General features: G+C 40.6%; 1 protein-coding gene across 2 annotated transcripts in view; it reads left to right on the top strand.

Moving 5' to 3' along the window:
- Positions 1–12,751, top strand: part of KCND2 (potassium voltage-gated channel subfamily D member 2) — a 523,848-nt gene extending 511,097 nt beyond the window's left edge. For both annotated transcript variants that reach the window (XM_068272713.1, XM_068272712.1), the window contains 2 exons: positions 8,554–8,801; positions 11,919–12,751. In XM_068272713.1, the coding sequence (XP_068128814.1) occupies positions 8,554–8,801; positions 11,919–12,096 (426 nt within the window). In that variant the 3' untranslated portion in view covers positions 12,097–12,751. The remainder of the gene's footprint in view (positions 1–8,553; positions 8,802–11,918) is intronic.
- The last annotated feature ends 1,290 nt before the right edge of the window (positions 12,752–14,041 follow it).

Raw genomic sequence — 14,041 nt, 5'->3', positions numbered from 1 at the left:
AGATTCGAACCAGGGATCTTGCAATGCAAGAGGGCAAACCTCTATGCAATCATGATAAAGCTTTCTGTGTTGTAAAGATAGCCAAAGTTAACTGTAAAGGCCTGTACCCACCACGCAATTTCCCCAACGGTTTTTACGACAATCTGCAATTTTTTGAGCAAAGAGCAATCGTTTCCGTGATCTTGCGATGTGGGTACAAGTGTGATGTGGGTACAGGTGCACGATCACCCAAATACTGTTTAGCATTAAGCAAGGATCACGACCATCACAGTGAATCAGATCTTTATGATTCCCAACGACTCCGGTCATGGAATCTCTTGTAGTGCTGCGTGATGTCTCCCACAGGAAGATGCATGGGGGGCTGCTCGTCGTTGGAAGATGTTGTTGGATCCATATACCTGGTTTGTTACGGTGAGTATGTAGCTTAACTCATGGGACAGATCACCGGCTGTTTGTCAGAAAGAGCATGTGGACATAAGCTCTCCAAGGCATTATTATTTTAGACATTTAAATGTCTTTTCTGCTAAATTTTAAGTAGTATTACATCCAACTGAACATGAAAAAAGAGGCACTGTGCTTGTTTTCCTAATGTAAATCAATATCAATAAAATCTTGTAAATTATTCACAACAACAACTAGATAAAGCCTCTTGAGAACCTTTCACATAACTTGGAAAGCCTAACCTGGCTAATTATTCAGCTGAAAGGAAATAGGAGCTGTGGTTTTCAAAGGTGTTAGCAGGTGAAGTGCATGTGCCTAAACACACACGTTCTCTGAGATAAAGGCTGTTGAACAAGCACAGTAAAAGCAGCCAGACCAATCTCCAAAATGCCAGGGGAATTGGCAGCCTGGGAAGCTGGACTGAATGAGCAGGGAGTATGCTACATAAAAAGCTATAAAAGTTAGTAAACCCCAACTATTATATTACTCATTTTGTGCACATGCATCATATTTATGCATATGATTAGCAGAACAATATTTCCCATCATATACCATAATTTCCATATTAGGACAAATAAATACAGCAGATTCTTCATAACTGTAACGATTGGTGTCAGCACACAGAGAGAATCTGATTGTTGATGATCTGCAGAATCATCACCAATACAGATGTATATTCGATTATGGATGATCTGCAGAATCACCAATAATACAAGTATGACTAACCTCTGGACATCTAATGAGTGAATGTATTTGATGAACTGGAGGCTATCTCCCGAGGAGCGGGAGATATAAGAGACTCGGCCAAGAGCCACCTGAGGGGCAGGTGGCCCTGGGCAGTGCAGAAACTATCTCTTGATAGTGAGGACCTGATAACCAGGGATAACAGTATTAGATGGTGAACTGTACTGCAGCCAGAGAAAGGGACCACTGGCTGCTAAGAGGCCAGTCTCTGAGGAGCGGGAGTCCTGGTTGCAGCTGACACCTGATGGAATGGTGTCACTGATAATACTGATAGACCGAGCACTTAAGGGAGAGTGACAGCTAGGATAGTCGGGCAGGCCAGGTCGACAACACGCGAGCAGATGAGGTACAGAGACAGAAGACTGATTCGGTAACCGGTACAGGCAGGGTCTGGCAACAGGTAGACAGACATGCAGAGGTACCGAATCAGAAGGCAAAAGAAAGGTCGACAGAGCAAATAGTCATAACATATAAATATAACAGAGTCCTAGACTGGGGTGTGAGCTCCTTGATCTCGACACCCGGGGACTAGTCCAGAGTATAACACAGCAATGACTCAGTATCCCTAAGCTTGGGTGTGAGGTCCGTGGTCTCAACACCCTGGAACTAATCTAAAGTAACACAATCGTATTCTGGCTAAGTATGAGTTCCCAGGTCCTCCTGGTTCTAACACACTGTGGGATCTGACTGGTCTGAGTGCTCACACATAAGTATTCGCAACAGCAGACAACCAGCAACTGACCGGCAAGAAGTATATATAGAGCAGCGCTCCTCAGCGCCGCCCAGCCCCACTTAGCCAATCACCTACTACGCTGGGATCAGCTGATCGTCCTGATCAGCTGATCCCTCTCCTATTGTCATAAAGGTCCTGCCTCCTAGCGCACGCGCGCTCGTAGCTCTCCATCTGTGTGCACTACTAGGCTCAGACACACCAGACGCATGCTGCTGTGCGGAAACCGCCGGTCTGAATGCGGAGACAGCCACCCCGCTGCCAGACCACGCGGCGGTGTCTCTGCAATCCATTACAATAACTGCCATAGATTAAATAAATGGAATGCTATTGAGTTCAAATTTAACAAATATACATTTTTCAAAAAATATTTGTGACAAAATTAAAGCTGAATAGTAAATAGGTGAAAAGCTCTAAAAAGTGCCTCCAATATTATTGTTTATCAGTTATTTGCATGAAAACATAATACATGCTGAGTAATTGTGCTTTTATATATGCCTCTGTACAAGTATGTGCAGAGCCAGGACAAGGTCCTCCAGCACCCAAGGCTGAGACACCAAAGTGCGCCCCTCCATCCCTCCCACCCCAGGCATCACACACTGATTGCTACTAGACTAAGAGGCGCCACAGGGCCTCCAACCCCCCCCCCCCCCTCCCCCCACACACACATATACACACACACACCTTAATCTCTAGTTATCTGGCTTACAGTCACTGCCATGTATCCCCTTTTTCTTAGTTCTCTCTGCTTAGGGATATTATAGCTGAATGAGTTGTGTGCTCCTACACTGGGCACTGAGGCTGTGGTCCATTTCTTGCCTCTGCCAGGCCCTAAGTATGAGTGTAGGAGTATTTTTTCATTTCAGTACTGCTACTTGTGGACATGCAGCAATATAGAAGGTAGGGGAAGGGAAATTATAGTGGGGGAGTCAGGGTGCCCTGTTTGTGGACACAGTAGAAGTGAGTGGGTAGGTACTACAGGATTTATGTGTAAAGCAGAAAATATTTAAATTTATATTTACCAGTATACTAGAATATTTAAAATTGAAGAAATTGGGGATTCCAGACTTTCAATTACAACTGCACCGGGTAGCACTGTTAAATATGTAGTCTAAATACAATAAAACAAAACACATAAAGGTAGATGACCAGAACCAGTGCAGAGGAGAGGATTCCCAATTCAAGTATTCTGATTGGTCACTCTGAGCTTTACTTTTTCACCAATATATCCTGCACAGATTTTGATAAATCTACCCCAATGTCAAGAAGAATAGTAATAGCTATGAAATATATTCAGTACTCATTAGTTAGACTTGCTTTAGAGAGTCACCAGAAACATATGTTTATATATTATGGCTTTACTTTTTTTCTACTAGGTTTCTTACTAATTGTGCATTATAAATTAATTAATATTATCATTTATGGCTTATTTTTTTAATGAATGTACATTCTCTGGTAGGTAAATTAATGACATCATTGTATTTGTGAAATAATATATATGGCATCTGTATACAGATATAAATAGGATTTTTAAATGCTATTTATATAGATGCAGACCCAGAAACGTATTTACAATGCATAACACTGAAGTATTACCTGCAGGCAGCGATGCATCTAAAAATAAGAGCACAGATGTGAACAAGTTTGTCATGTTAAGGAATCTCATTTCTGTTTATCAGATTATAATCATGGAATTTATTAGCTGTGTTTACTGGGACTTTCACATTAACCTTCTGCCGCCCGCGTCACGCCAGTAGGCGTGGCCGCGGCGGCAGCCCCAGGACCGCCTAACGCCAATTGGCGTAAAGTCCTGGGGCTCTGTTTAGCATGAGATGCGCGCGCATGGTGCGCGCGCATCTCATGCTCGGAGAGCGGAGCTCCGCCCCGCCTTCAGTCTCCGAGCGGCTATTGCCGCTCGGGAGACTGTTAGACGGCGATGAAGCCGTCTATTTACTAGGTGCAGCGCTGCGATGAGCAGCAACGCTGCACTGGGGACAGCCGTGTCACACGGCTGTCCCCATGGGGGACAAGAGAGCGATCGGCTCTCATAGGCAGAAGCCTATGACAGCCGATCGCCATAATTGGCTGGCTGTGGGGAGGGAAGAAATTTAAAGAAACAGGGTTTTTTAAAGAAAAACAACAAACAATAATATTTATTTAAAAAAAAATAAAAAAGGGGGGAGCGATCAGACCCCACCAACAGAGAGCTCTGATGGTGGGGAGAAAAGGGGGGGGGGGGGGGAATCACTTCTGTGCTGAGTTGTGCGGCCCTGCAGCTTGGCCTTAAAGCTGCAGTGGCCAATTTTGCTAAAAATGGCCTGGTCACTAGGAGGGTTTAGCCCTGCAGTCCTCAAGTGGTTAAATAGATAATAGTAGCCCAGGGTACTTTTTAATAAGTAAAAATGGAAATAGTTAAAATGTATTCATTAAAAACCATACACATGACACAAAACTGCCAATTTACTGTAGATCTGTATACACTGCTACAATAACGTATATTATTTGTGCTTCACCATAGACTAGGGTATCTAATGGTTGTTAGTGTTATAAAGCATGCAAACATCAAAAACTAAAGTATACTGGTTGCTGAGGACTGGAGGAATATCAAACAGAGACATTTTTTGCTAAGCCTCTGAACGTGTCAATGCAACAGTGTGGCCACTGTGAAGGAAATTCTCCAAGACCACACTTAGGATCAAGTTAAGATGATTGATTGCTCATATAGGCAAGATACAACTGTCCCTCTATTGGTTCTAGACATCATGACCCGTGCAGTAGGGCTGCTCACACAATATCTAGCTTGAGGTTTCAGATACTTTACTGTCTCTGCTGGCAATAACCTAACTTTATATAGAGAATATTTCCTGACTTAACTCAGCCCTTTGGACCTTGATTTGTTGTCTGAACAACTGGGCTTGACCTTTATTACCATGTCCAATAGGTAGGCTGGGTGTAGTCTCACAGACTATTTTTAACAAGTAAAAGGAAATAACATGTCTCAAAGCCATGCCTACAAAGGGTGGGGGCTAGTTTAGTTGAGGTAAAACAGAGACAGATTATTAAAACACATACATTACTATAATACCAAATTAAACTTACTTTAAATAGACACTGAAGTGGAAAAAAAAATGATATAATGAATTGGTTGTGTAGTATGGATAACTATTAGAACATTAGTTGCAAAGAAAATATTCTCATATTTTTATTTCCAATTATATAGTGTTTGTATAGCATTGCACCATTCTTTAATATTTGCAGTTTACACACTACTCAGCATTCAAAATGATTTTACAGAGCAGGCCAGTGAACTTTAGAACTGTCCTCTGGAGAGAAAAAGAAAATACAGTGGCTGACAGTTGAGATAACAAGCTTCAGAAGACGAGCTCTCTGCGACTTTGGAGCTCAGTGGCTCTTTTGCATAGATAACAACTGGAGTTTCTTAACTCTTCCTGTACTGGAAACAATATTAGACTTATGTCCTCCTAATGTTTTATTTCTTAGCTATACTACACATACAAATCACTATATCATTCTTTTCAGTGTCTTTTGCCAGGACACTGTGAATGAAAATACTTATTGGGACAGGGAACAGATGAGACCCGGAAGACAATGAGCAGCAAGAAGAGTAGAAATAACTACTTTGGCACCCCAGGCTTTTGTCTTAAAAGCACACCTGAAGTGTGCCAAAACATTTAAGACATTTCTCATTTTAAATTAAGACGCATGATGTTTTGTATGTTGTCAGTTTTCTATTAAATTGGGACTCCAGTCAAAATTTTAAAAAGGCATGTCATACACATGTTTAGTTAACATATTGTTGTACCTTTGCTCATATTTTCCTGCAGAAGTTACTGAACAAAATATAGCTACACTGTTTTGGCATAACAACAGGAGTTGGTTACTGTGAATGTATGTCTTATGTTGTCACTCCAGCAGCTCTCTAAACTGCTGTCAGGATTTAGTGATGTCAGTTAGGTATTAGCAGTTAGCAATCAGTGCTAGGAAGCGAAGTACTGTGTTCAATTGACAGTACGTACCAGCGGAAGTATCAGCCCCATTCATTAGCACTGCTGATAGTATAGCACAGTGCAGCTAGAAAAAAAAAATGTCAAAGAAATTTAAAGTGGATCCGAGATGAACTTTTACTCATTGCATAATTGTGTTTCTTTCCTATTGTTTATAGGGCATTCCACAAGCCAAATACTTTTTTGTTTTTGTTTTAATACTCTAATTCCCTATAAACTAAACAAGCCACACCAACAGGTTTTCAGAGAGCCAAGGCACTTTCAGACAGTAGCAAAGGCTCATGGGAGCTCAGTCTGGGCAGGACAACATGGCTGCTGTCATTGTATCACAGGAAGAAATAATCATATTCTATTAAAGCTGTTTTCAGCTAGATTTTCTGTGTAAACTATCTAAACTTTAGATAAGATATATAGACAAGTTACTTGTTATAGTTAGTTTTTCATCTCGGATCCGCTTTAAGGTATCTGCAGGCCTAAGTTTTAAGGGGATTCTGACGTTGTATGAAGCATATGAATCCACTAATATATCCTGCCATTTTATTATTTATTAGAAGTACTGTTGCCATTTCTTACCCTGTAAAAGTCTTCTTCTACCTAAAAAAGCCAACTGAAAACTGTGCTGAAATTCTATCACAGCATGATCTGCCCAGTTTCATCCTCACCCCTCCAATCTGATGGCATGCTGTCTGCTCTCTGTGCGAAGAGACAAGACAGCTTCTCTATGTATTCAAGACTCATCACAAGGAAGGGGATTAGTCATCAGGTAGCTGTACCAGCAGAAGGTAAACTTTTACAGGGAAGATAGCAACTACTCCAGAAGATAGCAACCACTCTTTAAGGATATATCAGTGGAGTCCTATACTTTGCTAGCTACATGTAAATTGCAATCGCTGCCGCTCCGCGCCGATCCGCCGCGCCACCTCCCACAGACCCCTTGCGCAGCCTGGCCTATCAGCGCCAGGCAGCGCTAAGGGGTGGATCGGGACTCCCCCGTGCGCCGTGACGTGGATGATGTCATCCCGATCATCGCCATGGCAACGGGGGAAGCCAAACAGGAAATCCCATTCTGAACGGGATTTCCTGTTTGCTCTGATCGCCGGAGGCGATCGGAAGGGGAGGGGGATGCGCTGCCCTCTGGCGGTTTTAATAGCCAGGGAGGTTAAAAGATTTAACAGTCTCGTCTCTATGATCCCCACCCCGTGTCACACAAGGCTAGAGAGAGCATCATAGCAACGAGACTGCTATGGACTTCACTTATGGAGGAGTCTTGGCGGTGGTGGCCCGGAAGTAAGAAGCTGCACCACTTTGCTATGCCTGCGGAAAGTCTAGGAGGGACAGAGAGACACAAACTGGACACTTCAAAGCTGCCAGACATTATTGTCTGGTGGCACGCTGGGGGGTAACACGGCCACCTGATTGTAAAAATAAACCACATCACTTTACATAAGTCTGTGGAGACACTCCGGGGGAAATGCAGTAGGCACTTCAAAGCTGCCAAACATTCTTGTTTGGTGGCATGCTGGGGGGTAACACGGCCACCTGATTGTACCTGCAGCACTGAGCACATGAGTGGGGGAGGGGGGTCATGCAGCAGGCATCAGATAGCTTTTTCTTTTACATTGTGATGGGTGCTGCTGCTGCACTCGGAGTTCACTACCTGGGGGGTCATGCAGCCTTCAAAGCATAGCTTTATCTTTTACCATATACTGTATTGTAGTGGGGGTTGCATCAGGAGGGGGAGGCATGAATAACTATCCTGAAGTCCATAAATGCACCCTCCTTCCTCATCTTTTGCCAAAGCCTGCAATAAATTCAGCACAGTGGAGCACTCCTTTAGCATTTTTCTGAGTCTTGGATTATCATTTCCATCTGCACCAGTCCAGCATTTCTTACCCTCGACTTATATGCGGGTCAATCATTTTTTATGTGGTTTTTTTTTGGGGGGGGGGGCTTATATGCGAGTATATACAGTATTCACAGTGACAACATTATGCTTTTCAATGCAGTAGTCTATGTAGTGTGTGGAAAAAAGCAGCAAGTTGTTTTTTTTGTTTTGTTACACGCACAAAGCATGCTAGACATGCACCCAGCCCATTGATTTACAGTGGCTGTTAGATCCATTGCTTTTTTTTATGTAACAGGCAGAAAAATTAGCACAATGTGAATGGGGCCTTTAACACCTGTTGGCAAAAAAATAAAATCTTTTCTTTCTTCCATTCAATAATTTACATTACATATTGTCTCCAAAACATGTTTTAGATTGTTTTAATGTAATGCTACACAAAGAAAACTATTCAGCCTTTTGTATATATGTGGGTTTAGCTTATGGCATGTACTAACTGTATGTATTGATATATGGGTTTCGTATAAATTATTCAATGTCATGTTACTCCTGTAGATTGGTGGAAAAAAGTAATAGAGTTATAACATTTTATAAAATACAAATTAAAGTGTTAAAACAATGACATTGCAACAGTTGGATATTGTAAGATAAAAATATTTTTAATTGAGAACTGACTTTCATGTTTTTGTATTTTCGTGTTTAGCTGTAATGTTTTATTCTGTATGATTGGTGAATAATGCATGGTTGTTTCTTTTTATGGTCTACTCTAGAATCATGAATTTGTAGATGAACAGACCTATGAAGACAACTGCATGGAGGTGTCCACTATAAATAAAGCAAGGAAACACAGTCCTTCCATGTCCTCGCAACAGGATGGACGCAGCTTTTGTTGTGGTAGACGGAATAAAAAGAATCAGCGTATTCCAAATGCTAATATTACATGCAGCCACCATGGGAGCCTTCAGGAGCTCAGTGCTATACAGATCCAGCACATGGAGAGAACTCCATTTTCTAACAGGTCATGTTCCACTGTCTCTTATTCCAAGTCATATACGCTTACATTTTTGTATAAATAATACTAAATAGGGTATACATTGGGCAGTGCTCACTAGTGATCATCAATAACATGCAAGAAATTCAAGGTTGATGCAGGATTAGGCCTCGTTCACATTGGGTGCACTGAAAAATGTGTAAAAGAACATGATAAAAACTGCAGGCTCTTGTGCACGCTTTAGTGCGCTTTTCAGTGCAATGCAGTGCGTTTTTATAAGCATGTTTTGCTTATTGTAGCAGTAGCAGTTGTCAATAAAGCTTTGTTTTCATATGTATTTTTTTTCCAAATAGGAGTAAAAAAACGCATGCGTTTCTATGCGCTTGTATGCACTAAAAAAAGCGCACCCATTCACTTGCATTGATGTGCATTTTAGAGCTCAACACACAGAAATGTATGCAACACTACGTTTTTGTAATGCAGCTCAGCGCAGCGCACAGATGTGAACCAGGCTCATTAAATTACATGGGAAAATCAATACCTTGCAGAACGCACAGGGCAATGCGCTGTGAAAAGTGCACAGAAATGATTCTAATGTGAACGAGGCCTTATGCAAATGTATACATCTCAAAAATGGACCAATCTTATGAAGGCGTGGTGAGAATCCTTTGGTGCATTTTCAAGCTAAATATATTTCCACAATCCTGCATCAACTCAGAATAAGTTGCATCTCATCGACCATTGCTAGCGCTCATTCAAAAGCTGGACAGTCTGATCAACACACGTACAGTCAAGTGTCAGTGCATCCATTCCCAGGTCATTGTATAAATTGTGGGATTGCATAATTAAGCTGGAAACACTAGGGGAGGGCCCTGCCAGAGGCTTATAATCTAAAGGGTGGGGGTAGAGACATCAGCTGCATTCAGTCTGCAAGTTTTGAAGAAACCAACATCTAGTGGCTATGCTACAGGGATATCTACTGGGATGCTAAAAAAAATAATTCACATAAGTCCTCAAGCAAAACATTTAACAGTTATCACCTACCCAGATGCATTTAATGGACCAAAAAATGTAAACACATTATAGGCCCCTTCCATTACTTTTTTATGGAACTGTGCATTCAACTTTTGGTAAAAGGGGTGAACATCTCAGTAACAATATCAATTGAATGTGTTACAACATACTGTAGTCTTGGCACTTATTTGTCAGGAAACTGTTAAGCAGGAATTGAAAGGTTCAGCATTAGGTTTTTGGACTCTATTATGCATGCACCTGATAGATTTATACACACAATACAGTTTTGCTTTGCTGAATACTGTCTTGGGAATCCAGGTGTTGTGCCAGTCAAAAAAGAACAAATCTTAAATATTAATGTGCTTAATTAGCACATTAATAGCACTGGCCACAACATTATTATGCTAATGAGACCATCGTTGTTATGCCAATAGAGGATGCACATTTCTGTGTGAAAAGGGCAAGATTTTGTACATCCAAACTCAAATAACATTTTTATGCCTTCCATTATGTAGCCACCAGCACTGCATAATATTTTTTATAAAGATTAGTGCTTATTAGCATATAATTTGACACCCTCACTGGCAGGTGGTGACCTGAGCAACTTTTTATTATGATGACCCTATAGTAAAGAGGTCCCCACACTCTGATCTTATGGGAATAATTATACTTGGGCTACTGCCTCTATTTATTGTTCCTCCATGTACAAAGTCCAGCACATGAGTAGTTTACTTCAAAGAATCACATGGGCACCAGAAACCAGCAGTATTAATTGATTGCACACAAGTGTTCACTGATAGCAATACAGCATTGCACAAAGTGCATCACCCAGCCAGGTAGTTGCACACACAGAGACCACTCGGCCAATTCACAGAGAATAATGCAAATGTTAACAACTCTTTTTTGGCGAGACAGTTCATCTTTAGGAACTAGATCTCTGTCCTTCATTCATCCCACATGGTGGCAACAAAGCCACTCCCTCTCCTCTCCTTGTCTAAATTTTAGTTTATAAAATGTTATGTTCTTAATTAACAGTAAATGCCTACCTTTTATTTGTGATTCCACAGCAATCTCCGCTTGACCTTGGTTAAAGAGCACCCAATATATGCCCACAACCACCACACAACTGCTGCATTGTAATTGGAGGTTCTTTAATTAAGATTTATGAGGACACTGGCATGGGATCATTGGTGGGGTACCCCCAGTTTGAGTATTGTTCTGGAGGCAAAATCCCATGCTGACAGGCTCCAAATTCCCTTAGGAACATGGCCCTACATAGGCCCAGGGAGTCAACTGTGCTTGGAAATAGGAATCCCACAATGTCAGTTCCCTCAAACATTGAAGTAAATCTGTTCTGTCAGTTTGAAGTTGATAAGTTTCCCCAACTGAATGAAGCATGGGGAAGCTAATGAGCCACAAACTGCCATACATGGATGTGCTCACGAGTAGTGAGCCACTCGAAATTTGTCATTAAAATGAAGCTTAATTTCCTAAGGTGTGCAGCTGAGAGATGAGGGGTTACTTTCCCAGAACTCTGCCGGCTTCTATGCGCATCACATATCACATGTGGCCTATGGGAATCGTTGCAAGACTCACTAGCGTGCACTTCCTCCTTCAAGCCAGAAGGAGGAAGTGCACACTAGGGAGTCCAACACGTCCAATAGGCCACGTGCGATACGTGATGTGCATAGAAGCCGGTGGAATTCTGGGAAAGTAACCCCTCATCTCTCAGCCGCACACCTGAGGCAATTAAGCCTCATTTTAATGCCAAATTTGAGTAGCTCACTACTCGTGAGCACATCCCTGCTGCCACAATCTGATCTTTTTACTGGGTTTAAAAATGTGTTGGTAGCAATAGCATGTTTGGGGGCGTTACAATTTACTTGAAGAGTTGCCATAAACTTCAACACTTCAAACGGAAAGTTGAACCAAAACCCTAGAAATCCAAAACGCAATCCAATTTTTGCAATTTTTCTCATTTCTGTTGGTGAATGATGATTATATTGGTAAGCAGAACATGCAGCCACTGCAAACCATAAAGGTTGAATGAGCTTGGGCTTGAGAAAACACGTGTTATGCTCAACTACACATTTGCATATTTAAATGACATTTTTTATGTCTCTTTTACAGCCGTTCCAGTTTAAATGCCAAAGTGGAAGAAACCTTCAAACTAAACTGTGAGCCTTCCTATATCACTACAGCAGTAATAAGCATCCCATCCCCACCAGTTACCAGCCCAGAGGATGATGGTAGACCGCAGTCCCCTCGCTTTTCACAAAGGAACATTGTAAGAGTGTCAGCACTATAAGAATCACTCAAGGGGGGTGGTTTTTTTTAGAATACATGAACATAAAAGCTGCAAATAGCTCAGAAGGAAATGAAAAGCGTCAAAACATCTCAAGTTTTTCAGATAGTAAATTATTTGCATACTAATGAGTTAAAAAAAACAACAACAACCAACCAATTTGACTAATGCAATGGGATGCATTGCAGATCTTCCAATTGAGTATCTGTGTGACTACTTACATGAGCACAATGAAAGATTGCCCATTGAATTTCTACTTTTTTTTTTCTTTCCTTTCGAAAATTCAACACTTTTATATGGAAATAAAAAAATAAAGCCTAAAAGGAACACTTTTGGAGTAGTAAAAAAACAGCATTATGGCAATGGAAACATTGTGATTATGCATTCCCTGGAGGGAATATTGAACATTTCCACAGAGTAATGAGTATGAAAGAACATGCAAAGCAAGTATATTTGTACTTATTTAAATGACATCGGTAATGCATGCAGCTATTCTTCTGAGCAGGGATGTCAGATAACCGAGGCAGTTTTCAACAAACATTACTTTAGTAAAAAGGCCTTTTCAGTGCTCTCACAACAACTGGATGAATAATGTTTACAGTTACCAAACAAAGGGGGGAAAGAATTTTAGAAAAAGAACAGTATTTATAAAATCACCACTGGGTTACATTATGTGTTGTACATATATACTGTTTTTTTTTGTTTTTTGTTTTTTTCTTTTTTTGGATTACGTTGTTTTATTGTTGGGTTATCTTGTTTTTGCAACAACTGCAATAACTGTGTGTTTGTTACAGCAGAAGTCTATATTTATTTTCTAACTCTTAACATCCAGCTGATAAAAGTATGTTTTGACAGAGGAAAATAATGGCGCATACAGACTGATTGTATTTTCTTCTGTTGCTTTGCATTTATTGAAGAAAACTTTGAGCAAGGGTAATAGCTATATTAGCTCAGTGGTATTTTTTCTATCTGAAAGATTTTTAAAGAACTCTCAGTCTGAAAACTGCATGATAACTGATTGTAATTGGTCTGGAATGCTTGCGACGTTCTTCTTATTTTGTTGTGCTGGTGGTGTCGATATTGATGTTAACATAAAAATAAAAACATACTATATGTTTGGGATACAATCATTGTAAAGGAAGGGCCCTTCATCATCAAGCGACATGTGTTTACTACAGTCATTGCAACTTCAGAATGTGAATGTATTTGTGTTTTATGTTCAGATGTAAGCTATGCACACCCTTTCAAAGAACTGTCACCCAAAACAATCATTAGTGGTCATATCAATCAGAAATTTGAAAACAAGTGCTGTACAGACATTGCTCTTGGCTCCCAGCCAAGAAGCGTGTTCTGTTCTGTGAAGATGGCAGGAGGACGATGAGCGTTTGGCATCCTGTCGTGAGGAATAAAATAAGTTTATAATAGCAGCTGTGTTAAGGTGGCCACACACGATAAAATAAAATGATCCAATTTTATGGCAATTCGATAAAAATGATCAATTGGTTGTCCTGGAAAAAGGAAAGCTTTTTATTTTCATTTGAGCGAGAAATCCAATCAGGAGTGGTGGATTTTTCAAATAATTTTTTATGAAAATTGAAATGGTGTAGGTTAGATTGTCAATATATTATTGTATAGACCTACTCATTTTTTTCAGAGCTCTCATTATTTTATTTTATTTTATTTTCATGAGGGAATTTTCATTTTTTCATGGGGAATAATTAAACACTTGTGTGGTACATTGGTCAGATTTTTTTAAATGGTACAATTAATCAGAAAAATTAATTGTAATTTTTGAATTGAAAAAGAAATGTATACAATTACACAGTGTGTAGCCACCTTAAGAGGCAACCACCTTTCTCATTTGCTAAGAGGGAGGCCAGCGACATCAGAGGACAGCTTTACATGATCAAGATTTTCAGCCGAGATCACCACGAACAATTCTTCTGGC

This window comes from Hyperolius riggenbachi, chromosome 3 (assembly GCF_040937935.1).
Source record: "Hyperolius riggenbachi isolate aHypRig1 chromosome 3, aHypRig1.pri, whole genome shotgun sequence".
NCBI classification, from domain to species: domain Eukaryota; kingdom Metazoa; phylum Chordata; class Amphibia; order Anura; family Hyperoliidae; genus Hyperolius; species Hyperolius riggenbachi.
Note: the sequence above shows the minus strand (reverse complement) of the source record. Positions and strands in the feature narration are given on the sequence as shown.